At 39.1% G+C, this 21,373-nt stretch overlaps 1 protein-coding gene and 1 long non-coding RNA gene across 9 annotated transcripts in view; one reads left to right on the forward strand and one right to left on the reverse strand.

Moving 5' to 3' along the window:
- Positions 1-21,373, forward strand: part of LOC140732139 (tensin-3-like) — a 434,552-nt gene that overhangs the window by 147,149 nt on the left and 266,030 nt on the right. For all 8 annotated transcript variants that reach the window (XR_012099994.1, XM_073054363.1, XM_073054356.1 and 5 more), the window contains 2 exons: positions 10,950-11,064; positions 14,411-14,448. Coding sequence is in view for 7 of the 8 variants with exons in the window: in XM_073054363.1 (XP_072910464.1) it covers positions 10,950-11,064; positions 14,411-14,448 (153 nt within the window). In the remaining variant the exon portion in view is untranslated. The remainder of the gene's footprint in view (positions 1-10,949; positions 11,065-14,410; positions 14,449-21,373) is intronic.
- LOC140732142 (uncharacterized) lies at positions 11,066-17,622 on the reverse strand. Its single transcript, XR_012099997.1, has 2 exons — positions 17,528-17,622; positions 11,066-12,288 (listed from the first exon to the last, which is right to left on the reverse strand). It is a non-coding gene; the product is annotated as an uncharacterized lncRNA (long non-coding RNA).

Below are 21,373 nucleotides of genomic sequence, written 5' to 3' on the forward strand. Positions count from 1 at the left end.
ACAATTGAGCTGCGGTCAGGAATGAAAGTGAGCGTGAACAGAATTGTATCATCTAAACAGAAGCAGGCCTGCCCGAACAAATAGTGTTACCATTGTGGCAAGGACTCAAGTACAGGAGACCAGATTTAAAGGTGAAACTTGCAGAAAATGCAACAAAGTATATCACGTGCAAAGAGCATGCCGGGCAGGCAAAAATAAATGGACTGCATAGGGAAGAGATAAAGATAAAAAAAAATCAAGTTAGTTTCAAAAAGAGCACTAATTTTAGAGCTGTTGATGAAAAATCAGATAACGATGAGAGTGACACATCTGGGCAGCATTGAGATTTACAATGTGAAAACTAACGAGAGACAAGCAATATGGCTTCCACCTGAAGTGAATGGCAAATTAAGTGAAATGGAATTGGACACTGGCTCAACTGTTTCAGTCATTCCACAAGATGAGTTTGAACAGCATTTCAATGATACTGAACTAAAGCTTGCAGATATCCAACTAAGAACTTGTACTGTAGAAAAGAAAACTCCTGTTGGAATGATATTCATAACAATGAAATACAACAACCAACAAGCCATATTGAGCTTGTATGTCGTTAACACAGGAGTGTCTAAATTGTGGAAATGTGAGTGGCTGAGACAACTACAACTTGATAGGAGATCCATCCTCCATTTGCACCTTGCAAAGTGGACTTAGCTGAGGCCTACTAACAGAGATGGAAGAAGGGTCCAAACCGTTTCTCACCATAAACACTCACAGAGGGCTTTATCAGAATAATAGGCTTATTTTTGGAGTAGCAGCTGCACTGAACTCTGGCAGAAGACTATAGACCAGGAACTACAAGAGTGCTGAGGCACTCAGTGTTATGTGGATGACATCGTTGTTCCATTGACGATGACAAGGAAAATCTCCAAAATGTCAAGACAGTGTTAAAACAATTAGAAGATTATGGGCTCAGGGCAAGATGCAACAAGTGTGAATTCTTTAAATAAAGTATCACTAACTGTTGTCGCACTATTGACACACAAGGATTATACATGTGTGCTGAGAAAATTCAAGCAGTGCTGGGAGCCCCAAGGCCAATGGCCATGTCACAGTTGCTGTCCTTTTTATGATTTGTCAGTTACTGCCAAACCTGATGACTGGCTACTGTGATCAAGAAGAAATGGCAAAGGACAAAGCAGTGTGAGATGGCTTTCCAAAAGGCAAAGGAATTGGTGACATTGGATATATCACACATTATGATCAACGTCGTTCAGTGAAGCCTGCTGTGATGTCTTGCTTTATAATATAGGTGCAGTCATATCACCTGTTATGAGTGATGGAAGTGAATGCCCCATAGCCTTTACATCATGTTCCCTTACTGTTGCAGAGAATAATTATGCACATTTTGACAGAGTCTGGTTTGGGATGTAAAACGTTTCAACTAGTACTTGTATGGGGGAGAGTTTATCTTTCTTACTGATTGTACACCATTTCAATCCACAGAAGGGTGTTCCATTAACAGCAACAGCATGAATGCAGATATGGGGCTCTTTATCTTAAGGACACAATTACAAGATTGAATTCAAGAAGATAACTAGTCATGGAAATGCTGATGAATTGTCCTGTTCACCCTTGGAAAAGCAAATGCCTGAGAAGTTTACAAAAGTGAAAATTTCTCTTGACCTATTCTCCCTAATTCAAATTGAAATTCTTCCTATTACAACAGATACCATCCAAATAGACACCAGAAAAAACCCCACACTGTCTTTGGTCTATATGGCCACCCAAAATGGCTGGAATGTGCAGCAGAAATCTCAGTTCCCCCATTTTTTACCAGCACCTGGATGAATTTGCCCTGACACATGTTGCCTTATGTGGGGATTGAGAGCTGTTGTATCATAAAAGCTGAGAGCTATAGTGTTAGAGGAGCGACATGCTCTACATCTAGGCATGATGAAAATGGAAGTGTAGGCTTGAAGCTTTGTCTGGTGGTCTGGGATAGACCAGCAGAAATAGCATCTTGCCATGCATTGTTCAGGATTCTAACGTGTCCAGAAGATGCCAAGAGCAGCGCCTCTCCATCTCTGGGAATGGCTTTGCATTTCCCCAGCAGAGGATTCACATGGATTTTGTTGGACCATTCATGGGCGCAAATATCTTGGTAACAATGGCTACAGCTATAAACCTGCCAAGAGTGTTCCCAATGGCCTCCACTGCAGTGGCACACACTGTTGATGTGTTGCGAAGCTTCTTCTTAAGGACTTTTGTTCCAAATCACTCGGTCAGTAACAATGGACCACAGTTTATTGCGCAACAGTTCTGATCACTCCTGAAAATGAACGGAATAAGACATATTACACCTGCCCTGTACCACCCAGCTACAGATGGCTTGACAGAAAGGTTTGTCCCAAGTCTAAAGAACGAACTGTGAGTAATGTCACGTTCACCAATTTTCTCCTTACCTATCGCAATGTAGTACACTCCACAGCCAGCAATTCACCAACTACGCTGTTCCTGCGTTGCCCCTTGCATTTCATCAAATCCAATCTCAGAAGGAGCATGCAGAACAAACACCTGAGACAAACTTGGGGCTCCTCAAACATGGAGGTTCGGTGAGATGTATTCTCTATTGAGTTACAGTTTATAACTAAGCAGGGAGGAGTGTAGTGCATTTAATATTTGAGTAATGTTGTAAATATATTGTTTGATTAAGCATTCTTTGCTTCAATAATTTGTTACGGGTTATATGTAAAAATACGTGCGAGGCATATGTCATCACACCACCATGTCATACGTGCATGTCTTGCTTAAAGTAAAAAAATACAAAACTACTTGCATGCATCTCCTGGCTCTGTTGTTTTCCTTTCAATTAGTTTTATGTTTTGGATTTACATAACAGTAAACAATTTACACTGCCACAATTCTTCTTGGTTAGAAGGAATCTTTCTTTGTCTCGCATTCAAGAAATCAGTGTATTAACCTTAGGTGATGAAATTTAATGGAAAGCATTTGTAACTGCACAAATTCTGAATGCTGTTTGTAAATATATTTGCTGTTTGCAAAGAACCATGTATGAACATTGTTATATTCTGTATTTTTTTTGAAGCCACAAGAATTTGTGCTGCAGAAGGTTGTTCCAAATGAATAACGTTTCATTCTGAGTAGAGCAGCCAAGTAATACCCAAGTTAATCCTTCCAAAAAGTGGAAGTGTTTCTGGCCTTGATTGAGATCCATGCCGTCATGGATATGCACTCTGTTTTGTGTAACAAAATCCTTTGGATTTTGAAAATTCCTAATGGTTATGAAATTTCTGCCATTCTGCCTGAGAATATGTGGAAATATGTGAAATGAGGTGATCTGACAATGAACAGAGTTAGCTTTCTGTAAAAGCAGCCGTGTTAAATTACCCGGCAGAGATCTGGAATGTGAATAACACAGAACAGACTTGGCTTTGTCACTTTACAACAGAAGTTATGGGCAGTACTGTAAACTATAATCACCGCCAAGCCATAACTCTTAGGCATGTAGAAGTTTTTTTTAAAAGCAGCTTGGTTCTGTTTTCTTAATGTTTAAACTAAGGATTCATTGACTTGTACATTACAAATAAAGAACATTGCATTAAACTTGATTTTTGGCAAGTTTAAAGGGGCTTTACCTTCCTTGTAGAGTGTTGTGCTCAAACATCTCAACATTGCTTACAAGGGTTTGTGATTTGGCATGATTTAGATTCCAAATGTATGGTTTCCATTTTCTCTGTATAGTTTTCTAATATTGTAATAGTACTGTAATAGTTTTATTTTTACGAGCTTTAATACAAACATGTTAGATTTTTGCTTTTGTTAGTTTTCCTCTAATTTATTTTTGTGGTCAGACTAACTCCTTTAGCGGATGATCACTGAAGAAAGTAAAGTCCTGCAGCATGAATACATTTGATGGTCTTGGATTTTTCTCCTTGTTTCATTTGCCTCAAAAGTTGTAATCTGATTTTTTAAACTAAATTTGTGAGGACCCTGACTGTGCACAGTTTATTTGGCCTTCACAGATATGATTGATTATGCCTTTGTGTGATAACTGCCTGTACAATCCCAGCTAGAGTCACTGAGTAATAATCAAGAAGGGAATGCAGGCTATTAATTTCCCCAATCTTACTTGGAGACACTAAGGCGAATTGTAGCCATTACCTTGACTGAAATCAACTAATTCCACATGGATCAGGAGTTAAACCTGGGATTGTTAGGATCACCTATTCACTTAAGCTGTTCAGTCATCTGGTTAAAATAATTGTTCTAAAATATATAAGCCAAATTAATTAAGGGGAAAAATTATCGGCAATTCTGCTATGTTTAACTTAATTTCTTGAGTCTTTTCACCAAAAGTTGTTCCATTCAGTTTTCTTTTCTTATCTAAGTTTATTTTTTTAAAACATTCATAGAAAGCTGAGGGAGATATACATTAAAGAATTGGAGTCTTAAATTGCCGCATGCTGATAATTAAACACCTAACACTTGTACTATATCATCATGGGAAAACATTTCCCCATCAGGCAAGCACAATAACCAAATCCAGATGGTCAGCCATCCCTAATAGATGCTGCAGTCTCAATAATCACATGACTCCTGCATCACAGATGGCTGCCTCCTATTTGTTTTGTTTTGTTGGGAGCAAGGGAAGTTCAAGCTTTGCTAGATATTTGGGGTGTAAGGTAAGAGATGTGGAATATCATTTCACAGATGGGGAAAAAACAAGCTGCCTCAATACAGAATTAGCATTAGCAGATAAAATATTAAAATCTAGTGACCAGCAATTAGTTGATGACAATGCAAATAATTAATTTTAGCTTCTGCTTTAACATTCAAAGTACACACTCTGGCAACTTAGCACAGCCGAGGCAGAGTGTGGCCAAATGTTAGACTGAAGCTCAAATCCCAGGCGTTGACTTGTTTTTTTTTTGGTCTTTCAACTTTATCCTAACTCTTGCTGGCAACTTCGTGGATAGGAGGATATTTTTCCAAGTGTACTGCTTTGTAAATATCTTCCCCTCTTGGTCTAGGTTTAAAGTTTGATTCTGAATTGCAGGAAATACTTGGATGTTGTGTTTTGTTTCCTTCGGTCACTTCTAGAGGCTGAAACAACTTAAAACAATATACAGAAGACAAATGCTCTAGCACAGTGGTTCCCAACCTTTTTTTGGCCATGCCCCACCTAATCACCTCTAAAATCCTGATGCCCCCTGTGGTGATATATAATTCTTATTATTCAAAAAGTGAACTCCTATTCACCAGGAGGAAGCCTAAAAGACCATTAACTTGGTTTAAACAAGCTTCCAAAGAACATGGCATTCATGAAAGAGAAAAATAAAAGAACCAAAGGACTGTTAAAGTTCTGAGGAAGAAATTACTAAGAAATTGTAAAAAAAAGAACATTAAGTGATATTAAAATAATAATAATAATAATAATAATAATAAATAAATAAAACAATGCCGATTCGTTCCTACAGCATACAAAGACAGATACACCGTTTAATAGAGATGACGCAATGTACACACCTTCACACCACCAAGAACCGAAAGCTACTGCAAAAAGCAGCATTGGCGCGACCTCGTACGAGTTTCTTACGCGTTTGGACTTGTTCATTCGTTCCTTCCTACATCAGTCAATTCATTAATTTAATTATGAAAGCCATTTGATGGTTGTAATGATGGTGATACACTATATATACAGTACATACGCAATTACACATGTACATACGCACAAGTATTTTTATGTATGCATACTGTATATACACATATGTATTAACTCGCATACACACTCATACTCACACCGACTTACTAGAAAAAATTCACTGTTAATAACTCATTCTTGAATTGCCCCCCTTAAAAATCAAATTACCCCCCTGTGGGGCGTACGCCCCACGTTGGGAACCACTGCTCTAGCAGAACATTCAAAATATGTGAACATTAAGAAAATAACTTCAAAGCACAATTATTGCTCATTTTCTGGTAGTTAACTGTATTTTTCGATCAATCTTTTTAGGACTTTAAGATGTGGTTTCTGAGGCTCAGATAGCAGTTGAGTTCAGCATTTTTACTGGAAATGGAAGTTTCTAGAATCCAACAAATCCAACAATTAGTGGACAATTTAAGCATGACTGCAGGGAAAGCTGCTGCCACCTGTGATCAAAGAGACAAAGCTAAGACATTATTGCATGATTTCTGACAACGTGTAATCCTCTTTCAGTCATGAGCAGAGGCCTTATCTCTTGAATAATCTCTGGACATTTAGCCTTAAATCTCAGTCAATGAACTGTTTCTAATATTTTATTCAGGACTTCAGTTACAGCCTTCTTGGCTCCCAGACCATATCCCCAGTGCTCCCTCTCCCTTTCTGGCCATTACATAAAAATATAAAGAATTCTGATTTACGATGCACAGTGAAGGAAGATAGAAACTGCAAATTCAAAGCAGTGACAAATAATTGCAAAAACTTATTCAAATCTATTTAAAGCTGCAAATAAAATTATTTCTTTATTTAATTAAATTAAATACAATTTTTATAAATAATTTTAGAGCATGTATTAGTAGTCCAACAATTCACTACTTCATTGCTTTTTCAATCTTCGATGAGATGGATGGGCTTGGTGCAGTGATATCAGTTTCTCAAAGTCAGGCTGAATGTCATTCAGAAGAAGTCTTAGAACCCCACGTTCAGTAATTTGCAGTTAGTTTCGTTGCTTTGAAAGATGGTCAGCAACTGCACAGAAACTGTGCTCCACTAAATATGATGTTGGGAAAGGCAATATCGAACATCTTGACCTTTTTCCACAGTGCAAGATTACCTTCTGTAACCAGAGGTCTTGGTATGATTTTTCTGAAGCTCTGCATCAGGTCAAAGTCATTCTGTAGCAAGATCATTCTTCCACCATCCTTCCTGCTAATTCTTCATTACAAGTGTTTAGGAATGGTTTTATTACCCAATCTGGAATTTGGATTGAGAGAAGATTCTGAAATCTCTCTGACATGTAGCTCATCCAGGCGTGCACAGTATACTTGAAGATCATCATCTTGCATTCTCTCTCTCGTTTCCAACTCAGAGAGGCTCAGAAATTGGGAAAGGTCATGTCGGCCAGTGTTGCACTTAAATAGGGTTACATTGACATAAATGTGGAGACGACTGATTTGACTGATAAAATTTACATAATTTCCTTGCAATTAAAGAGTGATTTAATTAAAATTTGTGAATATTTCTGATGAACAAGCACTGTCCTGTCTAATATTCTTGAGTTGATTTCTGAATGAAGCGTTCGAGCCTTCAAAGAATTTCATCACAGCGTCAGAAAGCGCATAGGAACATCTCAGGCAATTTTCTTTTGAGAGTTATCTGACGTTTGTGTGCAACAGTAAGCATTCAATCTCTTCATCGTTCTCAATACAAAGTTCTTGAAATAGTTGAGAATGAAGAGCATCGGACTTAATTTTACTTATCGCTGTGATAGCAGTATTTAATGATTTGTGCAGTTGATCACTTAGGTTTTTTGCAACAAGATGTTGTCTGTGAGTTACTCAGTGAAGAGTTAATATGATAGGTACAGCTTTTTTTCACGAAAGTAATAACCCCACGGTTTTATCTTTATTACCACTTTAGAAACTTTGGGAACCACTGGTCTAGAGTCTCCCAGCAGAGCAAAATTACTCTAATTTCTGTGTAAATAACTGCTTCCTTAAAGCCCTCCCATTTTTCCTTCACACCCATGTCCAAGAGCAAATGGATATCATTATTTCCATAGTTTCTAGAAGCATCAATTGAATTGCTTCAGCCATCTCCTTTCTGTGTGTTTTAATTTTGAAATGGTCAATGTTATTCTCATCTCTTCCCTATGCTCTCCAATTTTCAACTCTTCAACAAATCATCCAACATCATTCTTTGATGTGATTTTATTTCTGATTCAGCCTCCTTGTCATGGATATCTTCTTTCATTGTTGACAATATCAATCTCTTCTAAAATCTGATCCTTGATCCTCACTAGTGACTCTCTTAATTGTAACCTATTTTCATCTGTGTATTCTAAATATATTATTGATAGTCAGATCTGTATTTAATCCAAATGAAAACATGAAAGATTACAAATGTTGGAATCTGTCACAAAATCAAACTGCTAGAGGAATTCAACAGGGCAGGCAGCATCCATGGAGGTAAATAGATGGCCAACACCTCCGATCAAGGCATACATCAGAACTGAGAGTGTAAAAGGGATATTGGGCTAAGTCAAGTCATGGCAACAATGTGATGACATAAGTGACATCACGTAATGAGCAATGAATCCATTGGCCAATGTTGCATTTGTCAGCAGAGTTGGGTTTAGCTGGTGAGGTAGAGTGTAGAAAGAGAGGTGATGTAGGAACTGGAAAGTGATAGGTGTATCCTCCAAGGAGGAGTTAATGGATGGATGGATGGATCCAGGATGTGGAGGAGAGGGTTCAAAGAGTGATATGAGGCTGGGAGCTGATAATTACAAAAGGCTGCAGATAATAGAAGCCAAATGCAAGGAAGATAATGAGGAACCAAGGAAGGATAGGATGCTGGGCATGTTGGAGCAGTAGGTGAAAGAGAATAAGGCTCTCGATGGGTTTTCTGTGTGGCTGATAACAGGTGAAACTAGGTGAGGCAGGGAAAGGAAGTTGTGCTACAGGAGACTGGAGAGGTGGTGGGGTGCGATTGTTATGGTGGTTTGGAAAGAAAGAAAAGTACCAAAGAATCAAAAGGAGAGAAAAGAACAGATTATGTGGGTTACTTAAAACTGGAGAATTCTGTGTATGTGCTGTTGAATTGTCGACTACCAAGGTGGAATACATAGTGCTGTTTCTCCAGTTTTTCAACCCAAAGCATCAACTATATCTTTGCTGCCAGACTTGCTTTTTTTTTGCACTTAATTCAAATCATCTTTGCAAGAGGATTTGGTGCAAGGCTGCGATTAAAGCCTTGAATGACATTTCCTTTTATGGTGACTGTAGTGGATCAATTCTCCTTTTTGTAGATGGATTTGACCAAAGCTTTTCTTCTATTATTGCACTCTGAACCTGTTGGTTGTTCTGTTCTTGTCTCTTCTATTCTTGACTGTTCCATTAATTAATCTGTCAGTGGTTGACAATGGTAGTACAATGGATTACATTAATCTGAATTTTCAGAAAGTCTTTGCAAATATACCCAATCACAAGAAGATCCGAGTTCAGCATTGGGGGAAATTTAACAAACTGATTTGCCAGTTGTGCTCAGGACTGAAAGCAGAACATGGGAGTGAATGGTGGACATTGGCAGTAGAGGAAGGTGGGTAATTGTGTCCTACAGGGTTCAGTGTTGGAATCACCACTGTTCAGGACTGCATTAACGATTTAGACTTCAGAATTAATAATAGTTACTGAATTCTGGGGATGAGTCCATGCTGAGGAGGACAGGAGCAAATCAGTTCAGGCTATTAATTGGACAATGAAGTTTAGTTCAGAAACTGTAAAGCAGCACGATTTGGCAGGAAGGAAGTCTCTCTTTGCTTGGATCTTGTAGTACAAATGCACCACTCACTAAAAGTCTCATCACTGATTAGCAATGCCTTAAAGAAAGCCAAAGCAAGTACAATTTTGTGTGTGTGTGTTCTTTCTAGAATTAACACACAGAAGTTATGCTAAATTTGTTTTGACTTTCGGTTATGCTACATTTGGAGTACTGCTTACAGTTCTGCTTGCAGTATTGTAAGAAATATATTGTGGCACTAGAGATGGTGCAGACAGATTCATAAAGCTGATTTCTCACCGCTTGTCTCAACCTCTTCCCTCATCAACGCATTAGGGAATAGGGCTTTCTGGTCCTTCGAGCCACATCTCCCAGCAACCTTCGATTTAACCCTAGTCCAATCAAAGGACAACTTAAAGTGACTAATTAACCAAACCTGTCTGTTGTAGGACTGTGGGAGGAAACTGGAGCACCCGGAAAAAACCTATACATCCCATGGGGAGGACAGACAAACTCCTGACCGAATATGCTGGGCTTGAACTCTGAACTCTGACACCCTGAACTATGATAGCACCGCACTAACTGCTACGTCACCTTGGTGCCCGTCCTTTGCTACTTTTCTAGGATGAATAAAAGTGATCAAAACTTCAAAAGTAAAATTTGTTGATGCCAGAAAACTGAGCTAAGACAGAAAATGCTGAACATGCGCTGCAATCGAGACAGATGCTCTTGTGAGAAAAAGAGAATTAAGAATCTGATGAAAGGTGATCAGCGTGAAAATCCAATAACATTTAAACCCACAATTACAAAACCTGTCACCTTCACATTTATTTCCCCCAGAATGGCTCAAGTTTAGAATTTGCACCTTTGTGTACAAGTATATTTACAATGGTTTCTATCATGCTTCTATTTGTTAGAGTTTCATCCCTCTAACACCTTTCCCTAGGCTGTATTATTTCTATTCTCCCAGAAGTTTTAGCTTTTGCCATCTCACTCACCCAGATTTCCTTTCCAAACCATTCAGCTGCAGCACCTTAACCTCTTAAGCTCTTTCCTAAACCACCTTTTCACCGTCCTTTTCTCTGCCTCTTAATTCATCCTTAATTGGCTTGACATCTACATTCGTTGAGCTTCAGTGATGTAATTAGGAATGTTTGCAGAGCTGAAGGCATTCTCTTAAATATAGATTGTTATGGTGCAGCAGCTTCCATTTTGAACTCAGCAGTTTTAAGATGCAACAAAATAAAAGGCGAAATCCGTTTTGTTGTAATCTGAGTGAAGGTATAAATTGTGATTTTTTTTTAGTTTGCTATTAGTGTTATACAAAGCCTCTTGTTTAGTTAACATAGCTGTGATTAATATTTCTATATTGGCGACTGTTTACTTATGATCCTTTTACTATATGGTGAAGTAAAACACCTGCCGTGTCAAATTATTCCTGAGGTAACTGTGTTGTTTGAAATTTCAGCCTGAAGAATTAGCTTCCAGTTCCCATACATTCAAGAACAAGACTTTCAAGAAACCAAAAACCTGCAGTATCTGCAAACAACTCATCAATAGCAATCAAGGCCTTTCATGCAGGGGTAAGTGTCCAAATTGTTGTTTTACTAATTTGTGAAGTGTTCCTTGTTGGTTTCATTCATATTTTAGTTTGTGTCAGCTTAGTCAACTGTAATACAAGCACTCCACTTCAAAGTGGTAGCAAGTTGAGGGAGGGCTCATGGGTTCCAGAGTACTTTTGCAATTAAGATCCTGGAATGCAAACATTTTCAACTGACTGGAATTACTGTTACAAAAAAAAAGTAGAGCAGAATAATTCTTGAAGGACTAATTGTAAAGTGAATAAAATCGCAAGTCAAACTGGTTGTAAATAAATGAGGCAAAAGGTTTGGAATTTTAGGGTTCTTCTTTCTCTGCATGTTTCTTCAAACCTTGATGTTTTCCTCCTTTTTTTCTGTTGCAGAGCTTCCTTTGCATTGGTATCTGATTATGTTTATGATCTCCTTAACCTTCATTTTGATGGGACTTAATCATTTATGTACCTGTTTGGACAGGTACTGCTATTGATATCTTCACTTTAGAACTGCACAGGTTTTCAGATTAGATACACTACAAGTCATCATTCACTTCCATGTGTTCAAAAGATAATTCCGAATGTAAAACTGTGTGAATGTGTCATTGTTGCTTGCTTGAAGCCACTTTATGCTTGTACATTTGGTAAGCAGAAAAATAAATATTTTGTTCACATTCAGATGATGGAGGGATGGCAGTATTTTGCTGCAAGACATATAGCAACTTTTGCAGCAGATAATGAGTTCTTGTATTAATGTTTAGCGGGGAGAGATGTGGCATTTCCTTTCCACCCACTCTTTAATAGGCCAACACTATTTCTAAAAAGATGGTCTGCTGTTACTGTGATCAGTGGAAAGGCCATGGTGCTGGTGCCAAAACAAAGTGTCTCCCTGTTAAAACCCTATTTCGGTGGAGTAGCCTCACTTTCCAACATTTTTTGGCATCTTCAATAATTGAAAGATTGATTTCGCTGTATCAATGAACAACCTTGGAGAAATTGGGATTGTGGAATTTTTTTAGTGAAGCCCAAAAGGTTGAAGTGAAGCTAGCCATTGTTGCATTTCTGAAAACTACCATGTTATCCTGACTTGAAAAAAGTGTTGTTTTTACTTCATTTTTGTGAGTATGTATTCCTGTTTTTCCTCCCCAACATCACTGGGAGAAATACCTTCAGCGGGAGGGCAAGAAGGTAGATGAATAAAAATTTGTTGGAAACTTCAGCAAGTCAGGCAGATCTGTAAAGAGAAAAGCAGAGATAATGCTTAATGATAACCTTGTTTTTTCCCTTCAAAGAAGTGACATGATCTCAATTTTTACATTTTTTTCATGGTCTTTCCCTTCTGAATCCATCTGAATTGTTGTTTGTCAAGCTATTCTTATAAAGGCAGTCTTCAAGACTATAACTGATACCCTACTTCATACAAAATTATAGTTGCTCACTTATTTGCATAGCCGCCTTCATGTCAATAGCAATCTGCGTCATTTTCTGTTCTCAAGCAGCCACAAGACTAGTGATCACTTAAACTTAATAATAGTGTTGCATGAATTGCTCATTACCTGTAAACCGGGAATATCACTACAGCTTAACAGCCCAGTGAAGACTACCAGGCCTGAATAATTTAAATAACCCAAAGCAAGTTGGACCTGGAAAGTCCTCCAGTTGATCATTCCATCTTGTTCGTAGTAATGGTACCAACTGTAAAGAATTGAAAGTCTTTGAATGGTTATTGTAAATAATTTTATTTTTGAATAAAGTATATTTTGTTTAATAAAAAAAACCTTGTTCGTAAAACATCTCAACGTAGTCTGGAGGGTTGTCCAGGCTAAGAAAGCCATCAATCTTCCTATCCATCATCACTTGCACTTGATTAAATAGGCCAAGAGAGCAGTTGTTGGAAGTTCATGAATAAGAGGAATAATTTAGGAGGTTTGCTTGTTGGTAGTTTCAGAGGTTGCTGATTTACTCAGTTATTTTTCTCTCTTCTCCTGTATGAGCTTAGAGATGTTTTTCCTCACCAATGTTTGAGCACTGATACCTTAGGGTATGACCCAAGATGTTATCGGGCTGTTTGATAGTTCACCAGCACAGCCCTTGGTTACTTGGCAGCCCACTAAATCCATTAATGAAATAAAAGAGTCTTTACTTTTGTTTGCTCCAAGGGTGATAGTTTTAGCTTTGAGGCTCTCGTCTCATTCAACTGTTCAGCATCGCCACAACGAACTAAAGAGAACATTACTAAACCTGCAGAAAGGGTAAATGATGGGCATGTGAAGTTCAGCAAGGGTAAAGACATCAGTTCATTTTTGTAGCAGGAACAGGGATGTAAATTATTTTTTGGATGTTGTGAGCCTATGTAGCTTGGAAAACAAAGCAGTCCACTAAAAGTCATGCCACAGGTTCAGAAAGACACTTGTAAATAAAACACAAGATCAAACACAAGGATTTAACTCCAGAGGAATAAATTGAAAGTCTAAGGAATTTATGCTAACCTTGTATTGAATCTTGGTTAGATCACATTTGCAGTATTGTATACAGTTTTGCTTGCCAGTTTATGAAAATGATATTAAGATACTAGTGAGGGTTCAGAAAGGGGGAACTTGGGTTAAGTATATTGAATCTGCCTTTTTCTTAAAAGGAAGGTTGAAAGGTGACCTAATGTTGTGAAAGGTTTGATAGAGTGGATGCTGAGGGAATGTTTCCATGTGTAGAAGAACATAAAGAGGCAAAGAAAAGATCATCTTTGGGAAGTGCAATAAAAAATAAAGAAACTTCTTTACCCTAACAATGACGAGGTGGAATCCTCGATGGCAAAGAGTGATTGAAGTGGATAATGCATTTCAGAGGAAGCTGGACGAGGATATGAGGTAGAATCTATAGTCTTTGCATACGGAAGAACGAAAGTGGAGTGGAAGTAGGATCAGGGATTAAAGTTTGCAAACCATCGCATTTGCATTCTTCAACCCAGGCCTCCTTCCATTCATTTAGTGGAAGTTATGTGGGCATAAAGGATGGCTTGTATTCTGTGCCACAATGATTGACTGTCTGTCTGAAATGTGGGTATTAGCATGTTCTATTAGCTATAGCACAGTTAGCCATGTACAGTGTTATCCCGAGAGAGGGATTGCCAATTGGAGCAATCATTGATTATTTAATGAAACTTTCATCATAAACAGTTACCCCCCCACTAACTGGTGAGACTTGCTTTGTGTCACCATTTTGGAAAAGCTCCTTCATTTGTTCTGTCAGCGTTCAAAGTGTGTATTCACAGAGTAACACAGGCAACTTTGCAATTATTTATGTGTGCAATAAAAGCTTTTCTAACTATTATTTTATTATCTTTTCATTTTGTTTTCCAGTTTGCAAGTATGCATGTCACAAGAAATGTGAGTCAAAGGTAAGTAAAAGAAATAGTTTGTAATTATCAACTGTTAAAATCTGGAAGTGCTATAGGTACTGTAATCTGCTGCAATGGAAATTGAAAGCTAAGTTTAAAACATTTAATTTTTGCACTTGCATCTTTCATGATACTGAGCTCTTTGCTGCCAGTGAAATGCTTTGAAAAGATTGGGCTTGACTACAAGGTACAGTAATAAAAAAGGAGCAAGAAACCAATTCTGATCGTATTTGTTATGGGACAAAGATAGGTTTGGAGACAAGTGAAAGTGAGGTAGGGTCATGTGCTTCCATGTACCAGTTCAGATAACAGTTCATCTAGAAAGTGGCAGGTACAACTGGACAGCTTTGCCTCCCACCTCAGATCTCTCTGGTAACATTTCCACAGTCTTTGAGCAGGTGGGAGTGTTGCCCGCAAGGCATAACTGATGGCACTGATGTACTTTCCTTATGTTCTCTTACAACATACAAAGTCAATCCTTCTCGTCGAGTCTATTCCAACTCTTGGAACTATCCAATTACCCCACTTTTTTCTCTGTAGCCCATCAACTCCCCTCTAATTCTGCTATCACACCTCTACATGAGAGATATGTTATAGGAACTAATTAACCTACCTATCAGCAGCCTAAGGTGTGGAAGGAAATGAGAAAGCCTTGTGGAAACCCAAACAATCGGAGGGGAATGTGCCCACCACAAACACAGCTCCAGAGACCAGGATCGAACTTGGGTCACTGGAACTATTAGGCAGCATTATGCCATTCATTTTCCTAATGCATTGAGATGGGCACAAGATGTGTTGAAGTGGTGGCACAGTAGATTTCATGAAAAGCAATTTGTGCCTTCAATTCAATTTAGGCCAGGGGTTCCTAACCTGGGATCCACGGACCCCTTGCCCATTGGTCCATGGCATAAAAAAAGTTTAGGAATCTCAGATCTAAACATTTCACTAAAATAAATAAGTTCTCAAGTGCTTTAAAATGTCGGCATAGTGCTTTAGAAGTAGAGCGATAGGCTAGAATGTTTGGGATGTACTGAAATTGGGAGCACTATCAGGATGTAGAAAATCCCTTTCCATGGTGTGTATACAACTGCCTATTTTCCTAATGTATTTTCAAAAATATTAAATCACTTTAATCCCTTTATGGAGTTTGTCTTTAACTACAATTTGACCTTAAGAATACAAAATTTTTTAAGTTGCATGTTGAACTTGCTCATACTTTGTTAATGATTATTTTTAAAAGTTCCACCTGGGGTGCCTATGATGGAATGAACATTATGTGAACTCTACTGTGACTGTGTTTAATAAATATCCACATTGCAGTCAGAAAATTGTTTATGACACACTCCACTGGCATATTAACTAGTGACTTGCTTTACAATGCTGACCTACTGGCTGATAATTTCAGCACATAAAGTTAATCTTTAAAACTGGATTAGCTAAAGCCAAAAGAAGTAACGTGTAGAATGAAGTTCCTGAATAATTCCTTCTGAACTTTTGCCTTCTCTTTCTGCCCATTGGACCATGGTGGTTATTGGTTTCTCCTGCATAACTGCTGGAACTTCTACCAAATTGGAAAAGCTGGTGAAAGTGAGCCACTATTATTGGCAATCTGTTGCATTGATCCTGCACATAACTGCATTTTCTGTTGTGAGCTATTGGCCACAGGCTGACTGAGGGAGAGTTTGTACATATATGTCAACAAAGCAGAGCTACAGACCTGGACCTCTGTACCTCCCTCTGCAACTGGATTATTGACTTACTAACTGGAAGACCACAGTCAGTGTGGATTGGAAATAACTTCTCCACCTTGCTGACAATTAACGCTGGTGCTCCACAGGGGTGTGTGCTTAGCCCACTGCTGTACTCTCTACACCTATGACTATATGGTTAGTCATAGCTCAAACAAATTTGCTGATGGTACAACCATTGTTGGCAGAATTTCAGACGGTGACAAAAGGGCGTACAGGAGCAAGATAATACCAGTTAGTGGAGTGGTGTCACAGCAACAACCTTGTACTCAATGTCAGCAAGACCAAAGAGCTGATTGTGACTTCAGGAAGGGTAAGACGAGGGAATACACACCAGTCCTCATAGAGGGATCATAGTGGAGAGAGTGAGCAATTTCAAGTTCCTGGGTGTCAATTACCTCTGAGGATCTAACCTGGATGCAACATTTTAATGCAGCTATAAAAAAGGCAAGACAGCGGCTATATTTCATTAGAAGTTTTTAACTCATTTTCAAAGTGTGGTGCTTTGGGAAAACAGTGTCTATTATTTAGGATCCCCACCACCCACGACATGTCCTCAATGCACTGTTACTGTCGTGAAGGAAGTACAGAAGCCTGAAGGCACACCCTCAGCGACTCAGGAACAGTTTCTTCCTCTCTGCCATCCGATTTCTAAATCGACATTGAACCCATGAACAGTACCTCACTACTTTATTTCTGTTATTTTGCACTGCTTATTCTAACAACTATTTAATATACACACACACACACACACACACACACTCACACTCACACACACACACTTAATGTAACGGTTTTTTCTCTATATTTAGCATTTCACTGTACTTCTGCCACAAAGTTAACAAATTTCATGACATTGTATAGCATCTGTTAGTCTCATGAGACCATAGATCTGCGCCTGGGAAGTCTTCTCCAGGGCGCAAGCCTGGGCAAGATTGTATGGAAGACCGGCAGTTGCCCAAGCAGCAAGTCTCCTCTCTCCACGACACTGATTTTGTCCAAGGGAAGGGCAAGGGCTGATACAGCTTGGCACCAGTGACGTCGCAGGGGTTGCCAGAGCGAGGTTGAAGACAACATCGGACTGCCTTAGGGGCTCCAGCTCCAGATTTGTCCTCAGGGTTTACTCCCGAAGCCTTTCCCATGAGAGGGTATGGCCGCAAGGCAGTGGAGGTTTGAAATCAGAGTTTTCCCTCTCTTAGATGGACTGCCATCCCAGGCTGAATAGCTCCATCTACCTGACATGTGCCAGTGATATTAAATCTGTTTCTAATTTGCTCCTTTAAATTTCTGCTGACTCCCAGAAGAGAATCATACCAGTCTTACTCACTTACCTGTAGGTCAGCAACTTGCTTTCTCTCATACACCCATCAACTTGAACTTTTGATTCTTCTTCCACATAGCTACATTCAGAGTAATTTACAGTGGCTATCAACCAACCAATGGTAAAACTTTGCCACGTGGGAGGAAACTGTAGCTAAAACTCCAGCATTCATTGGAAGGAAGTGCAGCCTCCACACAGACAACCACTGTGCTGCCCTCTTCTGATGTTGGTGGAGAGGCCTTGATGAGGGTGATATGCATAGATCCTTTGGACAATTACTGGTGAGTCATGGGGTTTAACATTGCCCACTTCGTACTATTAGTTTAATGGCTATCTTGCATCCATCTAAGCCGCTGTCTACTATATTCCTTTTCTGCATTAAATTGGGGAATATCAAGTCAAGAAAAGTAAAGTTTATTTTCATTTAATTATATGCGTGTATATTGTCAAAGGAGACAGTGTTTCTCCGGACCAGGATGTAAAGCACAGTGGTACATGTACCATACAATAACTTAGGAAAATAAGGATAAAATCTACAAATGAATTATGCATAAATAAAGTGCATAAATAAAATTTTGTTGGGTACAGAACAAATTAACCAGCGACACTTTGAATGTGATGTGGCAAGGAGTTGAGAAGCCTAATAACCTGAGGGAGGATGTTGTTTCCATCCTGACCATTGTCTTTATGCCTCAGAGTCTCCTTCCTGATGGTAGAAAGTCAGAGGATGCTGGATGGACGGGTGGGATCCTCGATAATACTAAGGGCCCTGCGTACGCAGCTCTCCTGATAAGTATCCTCAGTGGATGGTAGGGAGACCCCTGTACCCTCTCAGCTGTTCACACAGCCCTCTGTAGGGGCTTCTGGTCTGATACTTGGCTTCTGTCATCCCCAAATGGAGATGCAACTTGTCAGGACGCTCTCAACGGTGCTCCTGTAAAATTGAGTTAAGTTAGGAGAGGGCAGGGAGCCTCAGTCTCCTCAGGAAGTGGAGGTGTATCAGGATTAGATTGTAGTAGCCTATAACAGATTAGGATTGTAGCCTATAAACTGAAATGATAAGATACGGAGACAAGTAACTGCTGAGATGGACGTTAAAAATGAACCTGCCACCAAGCCCAAATCATGGACATGAATGAGGAAAAACAAGTGAAAATTCACTTTGAGGGGGGAAGTCGAAAATCAGCGTTTTGGGCTGAGACCTGACGAAGGTCTCGACCCAAAACATTGACTCTTTATTCCCCTTCGTGGATGCTGCCTGACCTGCTGAATTCCTCCAGCATTTTGTGTCTGTGGCATAATCGGCCAAATTTCTTGTGTCTTACAATCTACCTTTTCCCTTGAGAGATATGAGCATAAATTAATATTTCAGTATGTGGATGTGTAAATTGGTGAAGGGTATCAGAGTGATGGGAAAGTGGTTTGAAGAATTATTAAGGGTAATAATAGAGCCAACTATTGTCAGATGAGCAGGAGTGAAGGATAGAGAAGGGTTAAAAAATAGAGGGTGACTTTGGTAGGAAGAAGAAGCAAAGTATCATTTTTCATAGTGTGACACAGATTCTGCCACATGGACGGATTGTGGTCTGTTGGTAAACATCTATAAGAGAAACTGCATAAGGGCCAAGGACTTGAAATATAACCATCTGGAGACTTTCTTTAGTTCCACAGAGCTGGAATATTGCAGGCACATTGGGTGCAGTGTGGATTCACACTTTTGATTTCTGCAAAAAGACAATTTTAATTTGAGGGGAGCAAGTAGGGCCTGTTCATCCTCACTGGTGTTTAGTGGAATTAGAGGGAATCCTGTTGACGTATGCATTTTAGAGAGGCTTCTGATTTTGAGTGCAGTTGAGAGTGTTGAGAAATTGATTTCTGTGGCTATAGAATTAAGAAATTGGATGAGGAATAGGAGTTACAATTTAGTACTAAGATGCAAAGAAATACCTTGTATTCGGGGAATCTCAGGTTCCTAAGGGCAAAGTTGCTTCCTGTGCATTGGAGCCCCCGTACCAGATGGTGATACAGCCATCAGAATGCTCTCCACTGTACATCTGTAGTGACGTACCAAATCTCCTCAAACTTGTAATGAAGGATAGTGGCTGCAATGCCGTCTCCGTGATTTTATCAATACGTATGTTATATCAGTAGATAACTGTTGTCACAGCTATTCAAAGTGCTACAATTGATTTTTTGTGTGAGAAGATACTGGTGAGAGCTAGTTGGTTTGATGGAGAAATTTTGATCACTCTGGTTGTCTGAAACAAGGGGTGGGTGATATAAAAACTTGGACCATTACAGAGTTTGTTCTCTGGCTGAGGCTGAAGTGTATTTGGAGATATTTAACCCCTAAAAATTACCAAAAAAAATTCTGCCATTTAGCCCCCAACTTGATTTGTAGTATGTTGAAAATTGCATTACGTGTTAATAATTGTAACTCTGAAGATTGTGTATAAAAATATACCTTGTGGATTCTGTAAATAATAGGCTAGGGTTAAAAAGGATGGTTGCTAGGTGGCAAGGCCTATTAGGCCGGAAAGGCTCGTTTGGCACTGTACCTCATAATAAAATGTATAAATGCATTAAGTCATGATTTTTTACTGAACCTGCTGCTTTGTAGTTGTTTTGCTAAAAACTGCTTTTATTTGGATTATTGGAGTCTGGTGTATTGCAAATTCTGAAATATGTTTTCCAGAGTGTTATGGTATCACTAAAGCCTGCTGTTTAGAATACTGAAATAGCTCCCATTGCTTGTTATTGTAGCTTTCATAGTTAAATTTACTTGCTAAATTGACGGCTGTTGTCTGGCCAGAAATAGAAGGATTTATGAAATGAGGTGTTCGGTTCATGACTGTGTTTTTCTTTCCCGTGTCTTCCACAACTTCTAGATTTGATAAAAAATTGTAGAAGAAACATAAAACATTTTGTAGTTTTGTTCAAGATGTGCCAATTTGTATGTTGGTGTCAGCTTACTACTAGATGGGTCAAACGGCCTATTTCTGTACTTTAGTGTTCTATGATTCTGTGACTTAGCAAAGTATCGAAAATTTGAACTTTGAAAAACAATTAGACTTCTACAGTTGTCATGTTATGTGATGCTTTAATGCGTTGGGGCATTAAATTTTTATTTTTAATTCACTCTGAAAATGCTCTGCCCCAGAAGGCAGTGGAGGCCAAGTCTCTGGATGCATTCAAGAGAGAGTTAGATAGAGCTCTTATAGATAGCGGGGTCAAGGGATATGGGGAGAGGGCAGGAACGGGGTACTAATTGTGTATGATCAGCCATGATCACAGTGAATGGTGGTGCTGGCTAGAAGGGCTGAACGGCCTACTCCTGCACCTACTGTTTATTGTCTATTGTCTATTGTCTAAAAGTTCTTGATTTTTAAAAAAAATACTACTGCACCTCAGTTAAAATACCCTTAGTTGTAGACAGCACACAAATTCAAACATTGAAGGTGTTGTTGAGGAACTGTCATGCCTAAGTTTTGTGTTCTGTTAATTTGTAATACTTTTCTAGCAATAGCAAATCACATTAAGATTTAGATTCAGATTTATTTATTTATCACCTGTACAGTGAAATGTGAAATACATTGTTTGCTTTAACAACCAACACAACCCAAAGATGTGCTGGGGGCATCTCATGTCACTACACAATCCACCGCCAATGTAGCATGTCTGCCATGTTGACAGAGCAACAGCAAGAAATCAACAAGAGCAAAACAAGCTTTGTTGTATACACAACACACACACACACACACACACACACACACACACACACACACACACACACACACACACACACACTCCCCCCCCCCCCCCCCCCCCCCCCCCACCTCACTGGGCTTTGGCCTCA

This window comes from Hemitrygon akajei, chromosome 8, assembly GCF_048418815.1.
Source record: "Hemitrygon akajei chromosome 8, sHemAka1.3, whole genome shotgun sequence".
Taxonomy (NCBI): domain Eukaryota; kingdom Metazoa; phylum Chordata; class Chondrichthyes; order Myliobatiformes; family Dasyatidae; genus Hemitrygon; species Hemitrygon akajei.